Raw genomic sequence first — 23415 nt, 5'->3', positions numbered from 1 at the left:
ACATAAGACCCAAGAATTTAGCGACGTCTGAAAACGGAAGGTTGACAGGTCCTAGATGAAAGGAGGGCGGAAGAAACTCCTTACGTCGCCAAAAATTAACACAAACGGTCTTACCGGGAGAGAAACGGAAGCCGGTTTCGATGCTCCAAGAGTCGAGGCGATCGAGACATCCTTGAAGACGTCGTTCAAGAAGGCTGGTCCGTTGAGAGCTGTAGTAGATCGCAAAACCATCCACAAAGAGGGAGCTCGAGACATCGGGAAGGAGACAATCCATAATTGGATTTATAGCGATGGCAAACAGTACAACACTCAGCACGGAGCCCTGGGGTACCCCGTTTTCTTGGGAGAAAGTGCGGGAGAGAGTAGTGTTCACCCGCACCCTAAATGTGCGCTCTGCCATAAATTCGCGAAGAAAAAGGGGCAGCCGGCCTCGAAAGCCCCATGAGAACAGTGTGCGGAGGATGCCTGTCCTCCAACAGGTATCGTATGCTCTCTCCAGATCAAAAAATATTGCTACCGTTTGGCGTTTCCGGAGAAAATTGTTCATGATATAAGTGGAGAGACCAACAAGATGGTCAACTGCAGAACGATGCTTTCGGAATCCGCATTGGGCAGGTGTTAAAAGACTGCGGGGTTCCAGCCACCACGCTAAACGGTAATTCACCATACGCTCCAAAACCTTACAGACACTACTCGTGAGAGAAATGGGGCGATAGCTAGAGGGGAGATGTTTGTCCTTTCCAGGTTTCGGAACAGGAACGACGATAGCTTCCCGCCATCGTCTGGGAAAAGTACTGTCGGTCTAAATTCGATTATAAAGGCGAAGGAGGTAACGCAGACTATGGGTTGATAAATGTAGCAACATTTGGACGTGGATACCATCTGGTCCTGGGGCGGAGGAGCGAGAAGAAGAGAGTGCATGTTGGAGTTCCCGCAAGGAGAAAACAGTATTGTAGCTTTCGCGATTTTGAGAGGAGAAAGCAAGAGGTCGCACTTCCGCTGCACGTTTCTTCGGGGGAAACGCTGCCGGGTAATTTGAAGAGCTCGAAATCTCTGCAAAGTGCTGACCCAACGAGTTAGAAATTGCGACGGGGTCCACTAATGTGTCATGCGCGACAGTGAGCCCAGAGACCGGGGAGAAACCAGGCGCGCCTGAGAACCGTCGAAGCCGACTCCAAACTTCCGAGGAGGGAGTGAAGGTGTTAAATGAGCTAATAAAGAATTTCCAGCTTGCCTTCTTGCTATCGCGGATGACACGACGGCATCGCGCTCGGAGCTGCTTATAGCGGATACAGTTGGCCAAAGTAGGATGGTGGCGGAAAACGCGGAGAGCAAGTCGCCGCTCACGTAGTGCATCACGGCATGCCTCGTTCCACCAAGGAACTGGGGGGCGCCGGGGCAATTCGGAGGTGCGTGGTATTGAATGTTCCGCAGCTGTAAGAATAACGTCGGTAATATGTGTGACCTCATCGTCGACGCTGGGAAAGTGACGGTCATCGAATGTCGCTAGAGACGAAAGAAGTGTCCAATCGGCTTGAGCAAACTTCCAGCGTCGCGGGCGCATATATGGCTGTTGAGGCTGCAGTCTAAGGACACATGGAAAGTGGTCACTGGAGTGTGTATCATCAAGGGCGAACCATTCGAAGCGCCGAGCTAGTGGAACAGTACCGACCGCAAGGTCCAAATGAGATAAATTTGCCGTGGAGGCAGACAAAAACGTAGGGACCCCAGTGTTGAGGCAAACGAGATCTGCTTGGTGGAAGATGTCTAGCAATAGTGAGCCACGTGGACAAGGATGTGGAGATCCCCAAAGCGGGTGGTGGGCATTGAAGTCCCCAACCAGCAAATATGGGGGTGGAAGCTGACCAAGAAGATGAAGGAGATCAGCTCGTGCCATTGGTGTGGACGATGGAATGTATACAGTACAAAGAGAGAACGTGTATCCGGAAAGGGAAAGACGGACGGCGACAGCTTGGAAGGAAGTGTTTAAATGGATTGGGTGATAATGGAGAGTTTCATGGAGAAGAATCATGAGTCCTCCATGTGCTGGAGTGCCTTCAACAGAGGGAGATCATATCGGACGGACTGAAAATGAGGGAGAACAAAGCGGTCATGGGGACGCAGCTTTGTTTCCTGAAGACAAAAGATGACCGGCGAGTAGTATTTTAAGAGGATCGACAATTCATCCCGATTGGCTCGAATACCGCGGATATTCCAGTGGATAATGGACATAGGGTGAACTGGAAATGGAGGAATGTGACCAAGGTCGCTGTCAACTCAACGACTGCTCTGAGCTTGCGACCGACGGCACGAAATGGCATTCAGCCGAAGGCAGAAGATCCTGATCCATAGGTTGGTCAGGAGCAGCTCCTGCCACCAGCGACTGGCCGGTTGATCGGCCGCCAGCAGTGCGCCTCGGCGACACAGAAGACGGCCGAGGGCGACTTCCGCCAGGTGGTGCTGTAGATGGGACACGCCTTGGCGGAGGAGGAGAGGAACTGGGTTTCTTTGTAGCCTTCTTGGAAGTATGATGTTTAGAGGAAGGAGGAACCGATGGTTGCGAAGTTGCCGTACGTAAAAACTCTTCACGAGTATGCTCTTTTTTCGAAGACTTGGTGTCTGACTTTTGGGCTCGAGATTTAGCAGAACTCGACGAAGGGTGAACCAGAGAGTGGGCAGGCGAAAGTGGTGAGGTTGAACGGGCGATCTTTGCGCTGGCCGATCTGACGACCGTGGCACTAAAGGTGAGGTCGCAAGTCTGCGTGGCCGCCTCCTTTGTTGGCCGAGGAGAAGCAAGGACAGTGCTGTATTTTCCTTTCTGAGGCACGGTGGGCTGTCGACTGGCGAATAATTTTCGAGCAGCAAAGGTCGACACCTTTTCCTTTACTCGAATTTCCTGGATGAGCTTTTCGTCCTTAAAAACGGGACAATCTCGAGAGGAAGCGGCGTGGTCACCCATACAGTTGATGCAGCGAGGGGATGGAGGTGGACAAGCACCCTCATGGGCATCCCTGCCACACGTAACATTTGGCCGGATTGGAACAGGACTGGCTGGTGTGATTGAACCGCTGGCACCGATAGCAACGCGTAGGGTTCGGGACGTAAGGGCGAACGGAAATTATCTCATAGCCGGCTTTGATTTTCGATGGGAGTTGAACTTTGTCAAATGTCAAGAAGACAGTGCGGGTTGGAATGATGTTCGTGACAACCCTTTTCATAACCCTATGAACAGCCGTTACGCCCTGGTCAGACAGGTAGTGCTGAATTTCTTCGTCAGACAGTCCATCGAGGGAGCGTGTATAAACGACTCCACGCGAGGAATTTAAGGTACGGTGCGGTGCGGTTCCACCCGGACAGGGAAGGTGTGTAGTAGTGACGTACGCAGCAATTTTTGTGCCTGGAGGGCACTGACTGTTTCTAACAACAGGGTGCCATTCCGTAATCTGGATCAAGACTTTACAGGACCTGCAATTGCGTCGACACCTTTCTGAATAATGAAAGGGTTGACCGTGGAGAAGTCGTGACCTTCGTCAGACCGAGAAACAACAAGGAACTGTGTCAACGATGGAAGAACCGTCTGTGGCTGAGACTCAGTGAACTTACGTTTGTGAGCTGACATAGTGGAAGGTGAGGAAACCGTTGCGGAAGAATCTCCCATGATTACCGGCGTCTCCGATGGCGCGCTCCTCCCTTGTGGGGGCCCTCACTGAGGGCACACCCGCCTTAGGTGATTGTTCACACCTCAGGTCACACCTCCCGACAAACGGACGGAGGGACCAATCGGCACTTTCGGAAGGTATCAGCTCGGGTAATCACCCCTCCCTGGGCCTGGCCGTTACCGGGGGTACGTACGTGTCCTACCTGTCTACCCGGGGCGGGGAATTACGCGTTACCCCGTCACCGGCTACGCATGGAAGTGCGTGGGTCGGCCTTCAGACACGCACAGGGAGGAAAAAAGAGAAATGGAAAGGAAAGAAGAGGGGGTCTCAAACGCCGCAGCGGAGAAAAGGGCAAAGAGAAGAGGGAAGGAAAAGAGAAGGACAGAGGAAGGACGAGGACTTGCAAGCGTAGAAAGCAAGGAATTTGGAACAGTTTCGAGCGTCCGTCTCCGGACGTAGGCACAAAATATACTCCCAGAGGGGGAGAAAGGGAAGGAAAGAGCCAGAGGTGAGGGGGGGGGGGCGAAGATGGGGGACGGGGAAGGATGCGGAAAGGGAAGGTGTGCAGCCCGGAAAGGAAGGAGGGCCACATTAGCTCGGGGTCCCGTGCTCGCTACGCACGTGTCCACAAAAGAGTTGTGGACCCCCTGGGGGATTCGATCGGACTATGGACCGATACAAGCGAAGCAGGACAGTGCGATCCGCTCCCCAAGATGAACCGCTAAGAACTCTGAGGACATTAAGGGAACGTGTACAACGGGCCGCCAAATAAGAGGCATGTGGAGACCAACACAGTTTCCTGTCCAACGTGAGCCCTAGAAACTTAGTTGTTTCCACGAATGGGAGAACAACGGGACCGAGATGTAAGGATGGTGGAAGGAACGCTTTATATCGCCAGAAGTTGGATCAAACCGTCTTCTCTTCAGAGAACCGGAAGCCATTTGCCACGCTCCATGAGTATAGGCTGTCTAGACAACGCTGAAGGCAGCGCTCCAGGAGGCATGTTCTCTGGGCACTGCAGTAGATCGCGAAGTCATCGACAAAGAGAGAGCCTGAGACATTAGGTGGAATGCAATCCATAATTGGATTGATCGCGATGGCAAAAAGGGCTACGCTCAAGACGGAGCCCTGAGGCACTCCGTTCTCCTGGAGGAAGACGTCGGACAATACTGAACCCACACGTACCCTAAACTTTCGATCCGTTAAAAAGGAATCAATAAAAAGGGGCAGGCGACCGCGTAGGCCCCACCTGTGCATAGTGCGGAGGATACCTCCTCTCCAACAGGTATCATAAGCCTTCTCCAAGTCGAAGAACACGGCTACCGTTTGGCGCCTTCGCAAAAAGTTGTTCATGATGAAGGTCGACAAGGTCACAAGGTGGTCAACAGCGGAGCGGCGGCGACGAAAGCCGCATTGGACATTAGTAAGTAGCCGTCGAGATTCAAGAATCCAGACTAACCGAGCATTAACCATGCGCTCCATCACCTTACAGACACAGCTTGTAAGAGAAATGGGGCGGTAACTAGAAGGAAGGTGTCTATCCTTCCCGGGTTTGGGTATAGGAACAACAACGGCGTCACGCCAACGCATGGGGACTTGACCTTCGGTCCAGACGCGATTGTAGGTACGAAGAAGGAAGCTTTTGCCCGCCGGAGAAAGGTGTGCCAGCATCTGAACGTGAATGGCATCTGGCCCCGGAGCAGACGACCGGGACAGTGCAAGCGCACGTTCGAGTTCCCGCATAGTAAAGGGGGCATTATAAGTTTCCAGATTCAGCGAGTGGAAGGAAGGTCGCCGAGCCTCTTCTGCCTCTTTCCTGGGAAGGAAGGCAGGATGGTAATGGGCGGAGCTTGAAACCTCCGCGAAAAAGCGGCCAAAGGCGTTGGAGACAGCCACAGGATCAACAAGGACCTCATTACCTGAGGTCAGGCCAGGTACCGAGGAGTGGGCCTTAATGCCAGACAGCCGGCGCAGGCTACCCCAAACGACGGAAGAGGGAGTAAAACTGTCAAAGGAGCTGGTGAAGGAGGCCCAACAAGCTTTTTTGGTGTCTTTGATGACACTACAGCATTGCGCTCGGAGTCGTTTGTATGCAATACAATTCGCCAACGTAGGATGGCGGCGAAAGGTGCGTAAAGCACGTCGTCGAGCACGGATAGCGTCCCTACAAGCCTCGTTCCACCAGGGGACGGAAACGCGACGGGAAGAAGAAGTAGTACAAAGAATGGAACGTTCGGCAGCATTGATAACAGGCTTGAGGTCTTCGACCTGACTGTCACAACTGGGAAAATCGTGGTCCGAAAAGGTCGCCAGGGAGGAGTCAGGTCCCCAGTCAGGTTTCAGTATGTTCCAGCTCGAAGGACGTGGGGATGGGGTGTGGTGCAGGAGACGAACGACACAGGGGAAGTGGTCGCTCGGATAGGTGTCAGAAAGGACATACCACTCGAACCGACGGGCAAGAGTGGTAGAACAGATCGAGAGGTCCAAGTGGGAGTAGGTATGAGTAGAGTCCGAGAGGAAAGTCGGGGCGCCGGTATTGAGGCAGACAAGATTGAGGTGGTTGAAGACATCCGCCAAGAGTGAGCCTCTGACAGGATGCAGGAGAGCCCCAAAGGGGATGATGGGCATTGAAGTCGCCAAACAATAAAAACGGCGGGGGAAGCTGAACGATCAGGTGCATCATGTCAGCCCAACTAACAGCAGATGACGGTGGAGTGTAGATGGTACAAACTGAAAAGTAAAAGCAGAAAGAGTAATGCGGACAGCTATTGCTTGGGTGGTCAATGGGATGGGATGGTATGGTATGGTAATAGACATCGTCCCGAACGAGCAACATGACCCCACCATGAGCTGGGATACCGTCCACAGGGGTGAGGTCATACCGCTCCGAGGTGTAGTGGGTAAAGGCAATACGGTCAGTCGGGCGCAACTTTGTTTCCTGGAGACCAAGGACGAGCGGACAGTGCAGGCGGAGGAGCAGTTGTAATTCCTCCCGATTAGATCGAATACCTCTTATGTTCCAATGAAACAACGCCATCGCTAGTCAAATTTGGGGGAACGAGACGGGGGAAGAGCTGGTCACCTCGACGGCCGCGGAGGGCCTAAATTGAGCCCGAAAACGCTTAGAGACTGCTGGCGGCTGGCCGCCAGCGAGAGATGATGTACCACGCTTCATTGAGGGTCATCCGCCCTGATGCCACCTACTCCGACCTAGGGCCCTCCCCACGGGCGCCACCCAGCCGCAGCAATAGCCACCTGGCAGGATGTCCATTGCCGGGAGTCCTGATGCCACAGGGAGACGGGCATCTACTCCTTGGCATACGTGGGGAGTTAACGGCGCAGGCATCAGTAGAGCGATCCCTGTGTTGTCAGGGGGCTACAACCAAGAGGGTACATGGCGGCCCCACCACAACGGACTGGCTACCGTGCTGGATCTTAGGTGCAAAACTGTCCAAGGTCGTCGTCGCAGTTAAAAGAAACACTGCAGAGCGCAGCGTGGGAATCGCACCCAGGGACGTATCCTCGCCCAAGAGATGGAAAACGAGCGGGACACCATTGCAACGACGAAAAAGCCGGCTAAAGGTCTCAATGCACGACGGATACAGTGCACCATGTAAGGCGCCCTTCCCCAATTGGCTCGCTCTTCGGAATAATTTAGAAAGATGGAGGTCAAACCCGAGAGGGGACCATCACATAAGGCCGAAACATTTGAGACTCCTTTTAGTCGCCTCTTACGACAGGCAGGAATACCGCAGGCCTATTCTAACGCCCGAACCCGCAGGGGGATATGGAAATGCCACGTAGATAGTGCCTCCCATCAAGTAGACAGTTAGCCTGGTGCAAGTCTTGCGAGTTGACACCACTCTGGTGACTTGTGTGTTGATGGGGATGAAATTATAAATGTAAGGACAACCCAACATCCAGTCCCTGAGCAAAGATAATCCCCGACGCAGCCAGGAATCGAACCTGGGCCATTAAGTATGATATTCTGTCGAACTGACCACTCAAATACCAGGGTTTTTTTATTTTTTTTATTTTGTGGTTTTAGGGTGCACAGCTTCAACGGTCATTAGTGCCCAGACTACGTTAGGAATGCACCGCGAGTCACAAGTTTAAAACAGCAACGAAACGGAAAACACGATAAAAGACTGACAGGCATAGGATTAAAAAAAGGAAAACCGCATAATCGAATGTCCTTTGAGAGGGTTGTCAAATTGATAAAATGAAGAACGCGAGCAGCTGCTCGTGGGTCATCCGCTAAAATGGCTTCTACAGTACATGGCAGGCCAAGATCAAGACGCAGGGTGTTAAAATCCGGACAGGATGTTAAAATGTGGCGGACCATCAGCAATTGCCCACATGGGCAGAACGGCGCCGGCGCAGCCGTCAGCAGATGGCGATGGCTGAACCGGCAGTGTCCAATTCATAACCGTGCCAAAACGACCTCCTCCCGCCGAGAAGGGCGTGAGGAGGACGTCCACGCCGCGGGAAGAGGAGTCAAGGCCCGAAGCTTGTTGTCTGTAAGTGCAGCCCAATCGGCATGCCACAGCGATAAAATGCGCCGACAAATTACCCTGCTACAATCTGACGAAGGGACACCACAAGAAGCTGTCCGAGGTTGGAGGACCACAGCCTTGGCCGCGGCATCTGCAGCTTCGTTCCCAGGGATACCGACATGGCCAGGAACCCACATAAAGCTAACCGGAGAACCGACGTCCACCAGCTGCTGAAGAGAGCATTGGATCCGGTGCACGAAAGGGTGAACCGGGTACGGATCACCGAGGCTCTGGATAGCGCTCAGGGAATCGGAGCAGATGACATATGCAGAATGTCGGTGGCGGCAGATGTAAAGGACAGCCTGGTAGAGGGCAAAGAGCTCAGCTGTGAAGACCGAACAATGGCCATGGAGCCGATATTTGAAACATTGTGCCCCGACAATAAAAGAACACCCGACCCCGTCATTGGTCTTAGAGCCATCTGTATAAATGAATGTCATATTAATGAACTTCGAACGAAGTTCGACAAAACGGGAGTTGTAGACTGAACCGGGGGTAACCTCCTTCGGGAGCGAGCAGAGGTCAAGGTGCACGCGAACCTGAGCCTGGAGCCAAGGTGGCGTGTGGCTCTCGCCCACTCGAAAGGTTGCAGGGAGTGAAAAATTAAGGTGTTGAAGGAGGCGACGAAAGCGAACTCCAGGGGGTAGCAGGGCAGAGACATACAACCCGTATTGACTGTCGAGAGAGTCATCAAAAAAGGAACGATAAGACGGGTGGTCGGGCATTGCCAGTAGCCGACAGGCATACCGACAAAGCAGTATATCACGCCGGTAGGTGAGTGGCAACTCACCAGCGTCAGCATGAAGACACTCGACGGGACTAGTATAAAATACTCCGATCGCAAGACGTAAACCCCGATGTTGTATGAAGTTGAGGCGGCGTAAGATGGATGGCCGTGAAGAGGAGTATACGAAGCTCCCATAATCCAGCTTGGAGCGGACGATCGACCGATATAGGTGAAGTAGGACTGTTCGATCCGCTCCCCACGACATACCACTGAGAACACGGAGGACATTTAGAGAACGGGTACAACGGGCAGCCAAATATGACGCATGTGGAGACCAACTAAGTTTCCTGTCAAATGAAAGACCTAAAAATTTTGTTGTCTCCACGAATGGGAGAGCAACGGGACCGAGTCGTAGGGACGGTGGGAGAAACTCTTTGTAGCGCCAGAAGTTAATACAAACCGTCTTCTCGGCAGAAAAACGGAAGCCATTGGCGACACTCCAGGAGTAAAGACGGCCAAGAGAACGCTGAAGACAGCGCTCCAGGAAAAACGTACGCTGCGCGCTGCAATAGATGGTAAAATCATCTACGAAAAGGGAGCCTGATACATCAGCTGGGAGGCAATCCATTATTGGATTGATCGCTATGGTGAAGAGAGCGACGCTGAAAACTGAGCCCTGTGGCACCCCATTCTCCTGGCGAAAGGTGTCTGACAGGACAGAACCCACACGTACCCTGAACTGTCGATCCATTAAAAAGGAACGAATAAAAAGAGGGAGGCGACCGCGAAGGCCCAATGTATGCATGGTGCGGAGAATGCTCACCCTCCAACAGGTGTCGTAAGCCTTCTCCAAATCAAAGAACACAGCCGCGGTCGGGCGCTTCCGCAAGAAGTTCTTCATAATGAAGGTCGACAAGGTAACCAGATGGTCAACAGCAGACCGGCGCCTACGAAATCCACATTGTACATTGGTAAGGAGGCGTCGAGAATCGAGCAGCCAAACCAATCGAGAGTTAACCATTCGCTCCATCACTTTACAGACACAGCTGGTAAGCGAGATGGGTCGATAACTGGAAGGCAAGTGCTTGTCCTTCCCCGGCTTAGGAATTGGGACAACAATAGACTCGCGCCAGCATGCGGGAACATGGCCCTCAATCCAGATGCGATTGTAAGTACGAAGAAGAAAACCTTTACCCGCAGGAGAAAGGTTCTTCAGCATCTGAATATGAATAGAATCAGGCCCGGGAGCGGAGGACCATGATCGGCCAAGTGCGTTTTCGAGTTCCCGCATGGTGAATGGGGCATTATAACTTTCACGATTCGAGGAGCGGAAGTTGGGTGGCCTAGCCTCCTCTTCCTGTTTGCGGGGGAGGAAGGCAGGGTGGTAATGAGCGGAGCTCGAAACCTCTGCGAAAAAGCGGCCGAAGGCATTGGAGACAGCCTCAGGGGCCACAAGGACGTCATTCGCGACCGTCAAGCCAGAAACTGGTGAGTGGACCTTAGTGCCAGATAGCCGGCGCAGGCTACCCCAGACAACAGAAGGAGTAAAACTGTTGAAGGTGCTTGTGAAAGCAGCCCAGCTGGCTTTCTTGCTTTCTTTAATCATACGACGACACTGTGCACGTAATCGTTTATAATTGATACAATTCGCCACTGTAGGGTGGCGTTTAAAGGTGCGTAAAGCACGTCGACGAGCACGTAAAGCGCCTCTACATGCTGCGGTCCACCAGGGGACCGGTACGCGACGTGGAGAAGAAGTAGGGTGAGGGATGGAATATTCAGCAGCAGTGAGAATGACTTCAGTCAGGTGTGCGACCTGACTATCGCAGCTTGTGAAGGTTTGATCCTGAAAGGTCGCCCTGGAAGAGAAGAGCCCCCAATCTGCTTTGGAGATGTTCCAACTAGATGAGCACGGAGAGGGGGTATGCTGCAGGAGATGGATAACACACGGGAAGTGGTCACTCGAATATGCGTCATAAAGTGCATACCACTCAAACCGGCATGCAAGTTACGTAGTACATATAGAGAGGTCTAAATGGAAATAGGTGTGAGATGTGTCCGAAAGAAAAGTAGGGGCGCCAGTATTGAGGCAGACAAGATTGAGCTGGTTGAAAAGGTCTGCTAACAGGGAGCCCCTCGGGCAGGATGCTGGAGAGCCCCAAAGGGGATGGTGGGCATTGAAGTCTCCAGTTAACAAAAATGGTGCAGGTAGCTGAGCAATAAGCTGCATCATGTCTGCCCTGGTAACGGCAGACGACGATGGAGTGTAAACGGTGCAAATGGAAAAGGTGAAAGTGGGGAGAGTAATGCGGATGGCAACTGCCTGCAGGCCGGTGTGCAACGTGATGGGATCGTAGTAAATATCATCCTGGACCAGCAACATAACCCCTCCATGACCTGGGATACCCACCACAGGGGGTATGTCAAAACGCACAGAGGTGTAGTGTGCCAAGGCAATTTGATCGCATGGGCGTAGCTTCGTTTCCTGGAGGGCTACGACGAGCGGACGGTGCAAGCGGAGCAGCAACTTCAAGTCCTCTCGGTTGGAGCGAATGCTGAGAATATTCCAGTGAATAAGTGCCATCATAAGAAAAAAAAAAAAAAGATGAAAGAGGGGTTCACCTCGAAGGCCGCTGAGGGCCTGGCTTCGAGCGAGCACTGCCACCGCTATCAGTAGGCGGACAGTCATCGTCCATTGGGTCTGTAGGTTCATCGGCCATCTTGGGAAGATGGCCGGGAGGGGGAGCTTCCTCCGCCGGTGAACGGCCAGATGTTCGGCTACCAGCGATGCGGCCGGGCGAAACGGAGGACGGCCTGGGGCAGCAACCGCTGGGTGGCGCAGGAGAATAAATGCGCCGTGGCGGAGAAGGAGAACTGTGCTTCCTATGAGCCTTCTTGGAAGGTCGTTTGGTGGAAATACCGGTCGAAGGCTGGGAGGTTGAGGTATGTAGGAAGTCTGCACGGGACGGTTCCTTCTTGAAGGCCCGTACATCTGACTTCTGGGTCTTCGTCTTAGCAGAAGCTGATGAAGGGGCTGGTGTCTGTGGGGTGATGGAAGGAAGAGGAGACGTCGACCGTGCGATCTTAGCACTGGCCGAACGGACGACCGTGGTGCTGAAGGTCAGATCGCATGTCTGGGTTGCCACCTCCCTGGTAGTCCGAGGAGAGGCGAGGACAGTACTGTATTTCCCCGCTGGGAGCAGCGTGGGCTTCCTACTAGCCAATAGCTTGCGAGCAGCCGAGGTGGACACTTTCTCTTTGACCCGAATTTCTTGGATACAGCGTTCTTCCTTATAGACAGGACAGTCGCGGGAGGATGCGGCATGGTCACCCTGACAGTTCACAAAACGAGGAGACGGAGGTGGACAGTCACCCTCATGGGCATCCCTGCCACAAGTGACACATTTAGCCGCACTGGAACAAGACTGGCGAGTGTGATTGAAACGCTGACACTGGTAGCAGCGCGTAGGTGTCGGGACATAGGGGCGAACAGAAATAACCTCGTAGCCCGCTTTGATGCGCGATGGCAGCTGAACACTATCGAAGGTCAAGAAAAGTGTCCGGGTCGGCGCAAGGTCATTGTTGACCTTTTTCATGACCCTATGGACAGCCGTCACGCCCTGCTCAGCGAGGAAAGATTGAATCTCCTCGTCAGTCAAGCCGTCGAGGGATCTAGTATAGACCACACCACGAGACGAATTCAAAGTTCGGTGAGCCTCCACCCGGACAGGGAATGTGTACAGGAGTGCAGCCCGAAGCAGTTTTTGTGCCTGAAAGGCGCTCTCAGTTTCGAGTAATAAGGTACCGTTACGCAACCTGGTACAAGATTTGACAGATCCGACTATGGCATCGACGCCCTTCTGGAAAACGAAAGGGTTGACAGAGGAAAAACCCTTTCGTTCCTCAGATTGAGAAACGACGAGGAACTGTGGGGCAGGCGGTAGTACTTTTGTCACTGGTAGCTGGTCAAGTTTCCCTTTTTGGACAGAAGTCGAGAGAGATGGAGTGAAATCCATTGCGGAGGAATCCCCCATGATTGCCAGCATCTCCGATGGCGTGCTCCTTCCTTGTGGGGACCCTCTCAGAGGGCACTCCCACCTTAGGTGAATGTTTACACCTCAGGTCACACCTCCCGAGAAACAGACAGAGGGACCAATCGGCATGGTCAGAAGGTATCAGCTCAGGCAATCACCCCACCCCGGGCCGGGCCTGGCCTTTACCAGGGGGTACGCGCGTGCCTTACATGACTACCCAGGGCGGGGAATTACGCGTTACCCCGTCACCGGCTACGCGTGCGAACACGTGGGTCGGCCTTCAGGCACGCACAGGGAGGAAGGAAGAAGAGGAAAAAGGAGAGAGAGAGAGAGAGAGAGAGAGAGAGGGAGGGAGAGGACAGACTGTCTCAAACGCCGAGGCGGAGACCAGAGAAGGCAAGGAGAAGAAGGCAATGAGAAGGCAAGGAGAAGAAGGCAATGAGAAGGCAAGGAGAAGAAGGCAATGAGAAGGCAAGGAGAAGAAGGCAATGAGAAGGCAAGGAGAAGAAGGCAATGAGAAGGCAAGGAGAAGATGGCAATGAGAAGGCAAGGAGAAGAAGGCAATGAGAAGGCAAGGAGAAGAAGGCAATGAGAAGGCAAGGAGAAGAAGGCAATGAGATGTTGCAGGGGAAAGAGTAAGGAAGACAGTGAGGTGGAGAAGAGCAAAGGAAGGAACCAGCCGGAGGAAGGAACCAGCCGGAGGAAGGAACCAGCCGGAGGAAGGAACCAGCCGGAGGAAGGAACCAGCCGGAGGAAGGAACCAGCCGGAGGAAGGAACCAGCCGGAGGAAGGAACCAGCCGGAGGAAGGAACCAGCCGGAGGAAGGAACCAGCCGGAGGAAGGAACCAGCCGGAGGAAGGAACCAGCCGGAGGAAGGAACCAGCCGGAGGAAGGAACCAGCCGGAGGAAGGAACCAGCCGGAGGAAGGAACCAGCCGGAGGAAGGAACCAGCCAAAGGAAGGAACCAGCCAAAGGAAGGAACCAGCCAAAGGAAGGAACCAGCCAAAGGAAGGAACCAGCCAAAGGAAGGAACCAGCCAAAGGAAGGAACCAGCCAAAGGAAGGAACCAGCCAAAGGAAGGAACCAGCCAAAGGAAGGAACCAGCCAAAGGAAGGAACCAGCCAAAGGAAGGAACCAGCCAAAGGAAGGAACCAGCCAAAGGAAGGAACCAGCCAAAGGAAGGAACCAGCCAAAGGAAGGAACCAGCCAAAGGAAGGAACCAGCCAAAGGAAGGAACCAGCCAAAGGAAGGAACCAGCCAAAGGAAGGAACCAGCCAAAGGAAGGAACCAGCCAAAGGAAGGAACCAGCCAAAGGAAGGAACCAGCCAAAGGAAGGAACCAGCCAAAGGAAGGAACCAGCCAAAGGAAGGAACCAGCCAAAGGAAGGAACCAGCCAAAGGAAGGAACCAGCCAAAGGAAGGAACCAGCCAAAGGAAGGAACCAGCCAAAGGAAGGAACCAGCCAAAGGAAGGAACCAGCCAAAGGAAGGAACCAGCCAAAGGAAGGAACCAGCCAAAGGAAGGAACCAGCCAAAGGAAGGAACCAGCCAAAGGAAGGAACCAGCCAAAGGAAGGAACCAGCCAAAGGAAGGAACCAGCCAAAGGAAGGAACCAGCCAAAGGAAGGAACCAGCCAAAGGAAGGAACCAACCAAAGGAAGGAACCAACCAAAGGAAGGAACCAACCAATGGAAGGAACCAACCAATGGAAGGAACCAACCAAAGGAAGGAACCAACCAAAGGAAGGAACCAACCAAAGGAAGGAACCAACCAAAGGAAGGAACCAACCAAAGGAAGGAACCAACCAAAGGAAGGAACCAACCAAAGGAAGGAACCAACCAAAGGAAGGAACCAACCAAAGGAAGGAACCAACCAAAGGAAGGAACCAACCAAAGGAAGGAACCAACCAAAGGAAGGAACCAACCAAAGGAAGGAACCAACCAAAGGAAGGAACCAACCAAAGGAAGGAACCAACCAAAGGAAGGAACCAACCAAAGGAAGGAACCAACCAAAGGAAGGAACCAACCAAAGGAAGGAACCAACCAAAGGAAGGAAGAAACGAGAAGTGAAAAAGCAAAATGACAGCAAATAGAGGTCGTGGAACCGTCCGTCTCCGGACGCATGCGCTAACTACCCCCTTGAGGGGGAGGGACTCCTTTTAGTTGCCTCTTATGACAGGCAGGAATACCTCGGGTCTATTCTAATCCCCGGATCCGCAGGGGGGAAATACCAGGGATGGACACCCCTAATATGTCTAGATGTGATAGACAGGTGACATGTACTTAAGAATCCTGGCTGATCGCTTGCATCCATTCATGTCCATTGTGCATTCCAACAGACTTCAGCAATTCCAGCAGGTAAATGTGACACTCCACATACCCGGAACTGCTGCTGAGTGACTCCGAAAACACTCCTTTGAGTTTGAACACTTACTCTGGTCCCCTCGTGTGTGCGAATCTCATGGGTGCCCAACAATGAGGTCGTCATGATAGAAAGTGTTACTGATACCTTTATGTGAGGACACAGTTTCTTAAAAATACAGAATATATAAGGACCAAAAATAAATTGGGTTTGATGGGTTAAGTCACACAGAAGAGCTACACAGCAACAAAAAAGGAATGGCTGTAGTTTCTCCACGATTTCAGCTGTTCATGGTACCAGCACATCAAGGCCATATTCACAGATGTTACAAGAACAAAATTGTGTTACAGGCAGTTGCCACTACAACTACTGAAAAAGAAGCTCCACCACCACCACCACCACCACCACCACCACCACCACCACCACATCTCTAGCTGCTCAGGCCAGACCAATATATTAAACAGAACTAACAATCCATAGTGGAGCAGAGCAGGTAGAGGGACATCCCACACAGGTTGAAGAGGAGGAAACAGTGCAACTTAGCAGAGTGTGCAGGGACTAGAGGTGGCAGATGAGGCTGTCTGATTTAGAATCGGGAGGGAGGGAGGGAGGGAGGGAGGGAGGGAGGGGAAAAACTGAGCAGAAAGGAAAGGAGCACACGAAAGTAGAAGGGACTGGTTGATGCACTTGCAGAGAGCCGTGCACAGTGGGGATGTGAATTGGGAGATGATAGAACAGTGGGGTGAGGGTGGGAGGGAACATTTTGGCAGAAGAAGGGAGACAGTAGGTTACTGTAGGTTGAGGCAGGGATGGTTTCAGGAGCAGAGTATGTGTTTTAAGGGTAACTCCAGTCTCCAGAGTTCAGAAAAGCTGGTGATGTATGCGACAACACAGATTGCCTGGGTTGTGAAGCAGCCATTGAAATTGGGCATGCTATGTTTATCTCCATGTTGTGCAGGGTGTTCCACTTTCCTGTAGTAGGTCATGTGTCACATTTACAATGAGCAGCAATCTACCCCTTCTGTAAGTCTCGACATTATACAGCAAGGAACTTTGAGGCCAGTACATTCTGACTCTTTAATTTAGAAATTCATGGCAATCCTCCTACGGTACTAGCCAGTCAATTTCTCTCTCTCTTTGATGGGTAGAGAAGGTGAATTATGAACTTCATAGTTGTTCCGGTACAAACAACAGAGTTATTCATCACATGGACCTTACTTAAAGGATACTAATTTCAGTTAGAATTTACAGAGGAAAATAATTATGGAAGCAGAAAAATGAAAGTTCCAGGTTAAGTTGATAACGCAATGTGCAACTTTATTTTATAGGTCATCCTCATTATCAGGAGAAGTGAAGTTATCTGTCATCCTTTGGTAGACCTGGGAGATTACTTGGGCCAATCACTGCTACAACCTTGTGACTCTGGCTGAAAATGGGGGTGAGATGCAAATACAAGAATGCCACAAGAGAGTTCTCTTAGCCTCTCTCACCTTAATTCTCCACAATCCTACCTACACATCATGGTCCTGTTAAGCTGAGCAACCCAGTGGACGGTTGGGTAACCAACCCCAGTGGTGAACTGGGTCAGCAAGCTGACAGGATATGGAGGACAGTGGAAGGAAATGGGAAACCACTACTGGAATTGCTTCCCTAGATGTTCTTGGGCTTGATCTCTTTGTAAAATATTCCAGAGGTAAAGCTTCCCCTCAATCGGTTCTCCAGGAGGCGAATACAATGAGGAGTCCAGAGATTTGGGAAAATGGAAAAGGAAGGAAGGAGAAGAAGGAAGACTTATTGAGGACTGGTACCTGGAATGTTTTAACCCTTCTCCAGGAAGGGAAATTAGAAAACGCCAAACATGAAGTGACAAGAAACGAATTGGGTATACTCTGTATGTGTGAGGTGAGATGGGGTGGTTGTGGAAAACTAGAAAGTGATGACTTCTGATTGTACTATTCAAGTGAAGATAAAAATGGAATGAATGAGGTTGAAAGTTTGACAGGTGGAGGACAAGGTAATCAAGGTTAAATATGTTAGTGGAAGAATATTGATGATGAGACAGAGAGAAAAAGAAAGACTTACTTATCATCCAGGTCTATATGCCAACAAGTGATCATTCAGATGAAGAGGTATAAGAATGTTGTGAGATGATAGAAAACTTAGCAGAGAGAGAAATGAAATGCATGTATTGTTATAATGGGCGATTGGAATGTGGTAGTTGGTGAAGGACCAGAAGGAGAAGCTCTGGGAAAATATGGACTGGGTGAAAGAAATGAGAAAAGGCAAATGTTTTTGGAATACTGCAATGAAAATTTCATGGTAGTTGGAAATACTCTATTTGGTAACCACAAAAGATGACAGTGTACTTGGATACCTCGATTTGACAACAAAAGGTATCAAATTGATTACATAATGATACAACAAAGACACCAAAATTGCCTAAAGAGTCTCAAAAGCTATCCAGGGGCAGATACTTATTCAGATCATATATTAGTAATAGCTGATGTTCTAGTTTAATTGAAAGGAACCTTGGAAGGACAGAAGAGAGAGCACATTAACTTTGAGAAACAAAGACAAAGGCAATTGTGAAAAATTGGAGAATGCATATTGTGAAATCATAATAAAAAGTCAGGAAATGGAATGCACAGAAGGAAGGCAGGATCATTTTAAAAATAGGATCAAAAATGCAGCTAAGGAAACACTGAGTCAAGGAGAGGAAAATAATAAAAAAAAGAATGGGTAACACCAGTTATGATAACCAAGATTGGTGATTGCAGGAAATGGAAAACTGTAGACACAGAAGAAGGGAAGCATAACTACAGAAGTAGCAAAGGACAAATGGCTGACAGGAGAGTGTGACAAGACAGTGAAATTAGAGAAAGAAGGAAAATATGATTTCATGTACAAAGAAGGATTGGATTTGACATTCAGGGGAAAAGAGAAACGACAATGGACTGAAGGAAGTAGAGGCAGCAGATGGTAAAATGGTGAGTGAACCCCAAGAAATTATGATAAAATGGGAAGAATATATAAAATGGCTATATGCTGTAAACAGCTGACAAAGTGAAGAAGACATTGGGATAGAAGAAGAAGAAGATGCAGATGATGACAAAGGAAATGCAATACTAACTAGTGAGATTTAAGAGTCTAGTAATCAAATATTCATGACAGGAAAATAGCCAATGGACTTTACAGAAAGAATCTTAATACCTGTAGAAAAGAAAAAGAACAGCAAAAAGTGTGAGAAACATAGAACAGTGTGCCTGATACACATGCAGCGGAAGTCTTGCTGAGGATGCTCAGCACAAAGCTATGTGGACAGTTGAATTGCATACTATGAGATGAACAATTTGGTTTCAGGCGAGGAGTGGGGCCTACAGGTGCCATTGTGCTACTAAAGGTGATAGGGAAAAGGTACATGGAGAGGAAAAGGAAGGTGTATATTGCATTCATTGATATTGAGAAGCCTATTGACACTGTCAGATGGGACAAACTGATGGAAATCTTAAGGAAACATGGAGCTGACTGAATGGATAGATGGCTAATTAAAATCTATATTTGAACCAGAGAGCAAGAGTAACAGTAGGTGTGATGAATGAAGAAATTGAACTCTGAAGAGGTGTAAGACTAGGTGGTTGCTTATCACAAACACTGTTCAGTATATACCTGAAGGAAATTATTAATGAAAGTTTTGATGGACAGGGAGGAGTTTATATAGGGGGTCAGAGAGTGGAGCGTATAAGATTTGCAGATGACATGGTTGTGATGGCAGAGAGTACAAGAGAGATGGAACAAATGTTATATAATCTAAACACAAATTTAGAAAATATCAAATGAAAATTAACAAGAAGAAAACAAGAAGCATGGTAATTGGAGAAAAGGGGACAAAACTCTGTATGAAAATAGGGGGAGAGGAAATAGAGCAAGTGAATAACTTCAATTACTTGGAAACTGTAATAATGGATGATATGTATTGCTCAACAGAAATTAGGAAAAGAATTGCAATGGCAAAAGAAGGATTCAAGAGGAAACAAATTACTTTATGGACAACTCAACAAAGATCTGAGGAAAAGACTTGCCAAATGTCACATCTGGAGCATTGCACTATATGGTGCGAAGACCTGGACATTGAGGAAGGAAGTTGAAAGAAGATTGGAGGCACTATAGATCTGGATATGGAGAAGAAAGGAAAAAGTGAACTGTGAAGACCGAGTAAGGAATGAAGAAGTATTAAGGTGAGTTGGAGAAGAAAGAAACATGCTCAAAGTCAGCTGAAAGAGAAAACGGAACTGGATTGGACATTGTTTAAGGAGGGACTGTTTATTGAAGGAAGGAATAGAAGGAATAATGGAGGGAACAAGGGGAAGAGGAAAAAGAAGATATCAAATGTTGGACAATATGAAAGGAGGCAAATATTCAGAAATGAAAAGACTGGCTATCGACAGACGAAAGTGGAAGAGGCTTAATCCACGATAAGAGCTGCTGTAAGGCAGAATACCATACTACTAAATACTACTACTACTAAATACTACTACTACTTTGGTAGTATTCCCTGCGTGATTCTATTGAGTACCCCCTACATTAGATCAATAGCTTAGGGAGAACTGTCAACTGCTGAATCATCACATGGTAAGTTAGATGCATCTTGGCTGAAATTTGTTTCAATAGAATGCTCAGCAAAAACTGAAGGTGCAAATCTAGACTTGTGAATCACTTACGAGATTGGAAGGAAAGATTTCTGTTTCTTCGAAACAGCAGTCAGGCTCATTTGTGTAGTTTCTCTCAGCCAGGCACTTACAAATATCACATCTATAACTATTAACTTTTCCAGATGTCCAGGAATTAGGTCAGCAACATCCCAGAAGATTCACATGTTTTGAAAACACATTTATCAATTGGCATACATTCACATTTAGTTCCTTTATAGGCAATAGAATATTTTGTTTTCTTAAGCAGCAGCAACAATACTAGGCATCCTGATGTGATTTAGCTCCATTAAGAAGTAGGAAGGTTTTGCAAGGATACTGGCTGTCATTGAGCTTTTTCTGTTATTTTGAAACAGGTGTCATCACAGAACTTTTAATGCTTTTCATCTTTACACAGCATTCCTCTGAACAGAATTATACTTGCAATTACAGCATCTCCACATTCAACTATTGTTACATTCTCACCATGATCACCAGCAATAATCTGAACTCTTTTTGTCTCTGAAAAAGGGTCAAGTGGCAATACACCTTGTCCACACTAAATATATTTTAGTGTTTACCAATAAATCCTTTATTTAATTTGCAACTTGTGCCAACTTTTTGGCAATATCAGTGAAATAAATATTGTCAGCCTTGTCCTGCAAGCTAGTAATTTATCGTTTTGAATGTTATTTAAATATTATTCATTTAGCAAAAGCTAAACAATCTGCCAAAAGATATGTTCTGGTTCCAAGGTTTATATTGTGGATCTACCCATATGAACCTGCTAATGAGGTGTTCACAGGTGTCAGCTGTCTCAAAAACAATAATTAATTATGGCAGAGCACAATATGAAGAAATCCCCAGTAAAAGAAACATAATTCTTCTTATTACAATGAACCATCGGGGTCTTATTAGAGATCTACATTCAAACAATGAAAATCTAGGGTAGGATGTAATGGTATCAGAGTGGTCTCAGTTACCCGAGACTGCAGTGAGTGTGTTGTGCCAATGCATGTGACAAGGTTCCGTTAGATGGTGGATCTGACTTGAGTACATCGAAAGTACCATCAAGTTGCCCATCACTTAACTGCCACCATTTAATGATGATGTAATGCAGTTCAGGCATTTTTATGACATTTTGAGTCTTGTGGTAAATAATGAGGAATTACAGGGCACTGCTAAGCATTATCATTTGCTTAGTTAAATAATGTGAAGCTCACAATGCCACTGCTCATATTCTAGTGACTAGCACTTACTTTAATGTGGCCTTTAATATGGTTTGCAACAGATACAATAACACTCAGTTTCTTGCATCAACACGTGGGAAGAAACTTAGCACTCCCATCAATGACAAGGGCATGTGCAAGTGCATTTCATGCAATGCTTAACAAGGCTCCAAGCAATTGTGCATGCACCGGTGGCATTACAACTAGATGCATCCCTGCAAGACATGATTATGTTTCAGCCCCTGAAAGAAAAAGTTGACCAGTCTGTAAGAACAAAATCTGAAGCCAGTCTGAGTCCCAATAGCTCCCGGTCATCTGAAGAGAGAGTGCTTTCCTCAAAAATAAATGTGAATCATTGCAGATCACAAGACTACAGTACCACCATGGCACAGCACACCTGGGAACAAACAGCAGTATTCCTCCAATGCCAAGCACTTAGGTCATTGGAGACAAATCTAAGTTGCTATTAGAAGGCAAGGATTGTCTCCATGGGAAGTGATCGTCCTGTGCTTCAGTATATGTCAGGGCAGTATCAAATGGTAGAGCACATTTCATCAAGGTGTTCAGTCATGTTATGCTTTGCAAAAACTTACACTGATGCTCAAACTTCCTTGAACAGATTCTTGGAGTCAGAAGAACTAAATCATGTTGTAATGATGAGAAGAGCAGCAATGCAAAAACACACAAATATAGATTCCACAGGCAGGTTCATTGTTTGTCTTCTGTTTTGGGAAGAGATGAGTCAGTACGCAATTCTTTTCACACTGCAGCAAAATGCTTCTCTCAGACTGAATAGAAACTTGTGAGACAACCAAAGTTTAAAGAAAGCTATGCCGAGTTTATGAGGGAGAACAAAGACTTAGCTACCAGTAGTCATTACAGATGCCATTTTGTGTTACATGGTGCATCGTACTGTCTCTGAGGAAGACAGATCAACTACTGACAGAGTAGTGTTTGATTTTTCTACCATATTGAACATGGATTAGTAACTAAACAGTTTGCTAATGACAGGACCAATCATTCAACAGGAATTGTAATCCATAATATTGTGTTTCTGAATGCACTGCATTGCCTTCACAGCAGATATAGAGAAGACATATTGACAAGTTCTGGTAGCAGGTTAAGATCATGCTTACCAACAAATATTGTGGAATAGTGGTATGTGCAACACTTCAGGAATACCAACTGAAGACAGTCACATGACAAACGGCTTGTGCAACCTTTCTTGCAGAATGGTGTCTGTTACAACCAGCTCACAAAGAGAGTGACCACATTGAAGCAGCAAACATCATCACTAATTGTTTCTCTGTGGACAATCTTTCGTTGTGATTCAGTAAGGCCAGCAATCAAGCTCCAGCAAGATCTCACAAGGATATTTATGAAAGGTGGATCCTCACTATAGAAATGGTGCAGCAACAGTGTGACTACTCGAAAATATCCCCTCAGTGGCGCAAGAAACACAATTACCTCTACTGCTTGACAACAATGAGGATTTAAAACTTTAGGTTTACTCTAGCATCCAGCATCTTGTGAACAGTGTCAAACCACCCCCTGATGTCTACAGCTTCATAAAATGCACTGTATTGTTTGTCACTTTGTCACATTTTTATTCATTTGGATTAATTAGGCACATTGTGAGCACATGCAAGATATTTGACATTGACTATGGCAATTTAAGTTAATGTGGAATGAGCCCTTGCCTTTAGAATTGCACTCCTTGTGGCAGACACTATACAGTGTAATTTTTATGACAGACAGCAGCTGTGTTGATCATAGAGTCATTGCTGGAGGGACACCTGTCAGCATAAAGAAGTCAGTACAAGAACTGGTGGATTGTCAAAAGAATCATCATTTGATTCTGTTTCATGTACCAGAGACCTATCTGAATATTACATAGCTACAAAGTTACTTTTACATTATACTGCACAAGCTGTGATACATGAGCTTAAAAACATGAAGGCAGTTTTATTGAATTACTAAGCAACATGTGTGTGAAACTCTTGATACCCAGAGACAATAAGACCTGTCTATGAAGTGTGTGCGATATTGATTTAAAAACCAGTGAAGTATTTTAAGAAGATTTTAGGAAGTTTGTCCGGCCACAAATGTATCAAGAGGAGTGGCTCTTCTGTCATTTTAGAAAAGTACTTGGGTGTGTAATTGCAAT

The 23415-nt window shown here is 48.4% G+C and overlaps 1 protein-coding gene across 1 annotated transcript; it reads left to right on the top strand.

Moving 5' to 3' along the window:
• The first annotated feature begins 13508 nt into the window (after positions 1 to 13508).
• On the top strand, positions 13509 to 15768 carry LOC126195796 (uncharacterized protein FLJ40521-like). The gene is made up of 3 exons (XM_049934432.1): positions 13509 to 13547; positions 13662 to 14589; positions 15689 to 15768. The coding sequence occupies exons 1-3, from the start codon at positions 13509 to 13511 to the stop codon at positions 15766 to 15768; spliced, it is 1047 nt and encodes a 348-aa protein (XP_049790389.1).
• Positions 15769 to 23415: the final 7647 nt, after the last annotated feature.

The sequence above is a fragment of the Schistocerca nitens genome, chromosome 7 (genome assembly GCF_023898315.1).
Source record: "Schistocerca nitens isolate TAMUIC-IGC-003100 chromosome 7, iqSchNite1.1, whole genome shotgun sequence".
Taxonomy (NCBI): Eukaryota; Metazoa; Arthropoda; class Insecta; order Orthoptera; family Acrididae; genus Schistocerca; species Schistocerca nitens.
Note: the sequence above shows the minus strand (reverse complement) of the source record. Positions and strands in the feature narration are given on the sequence as shown.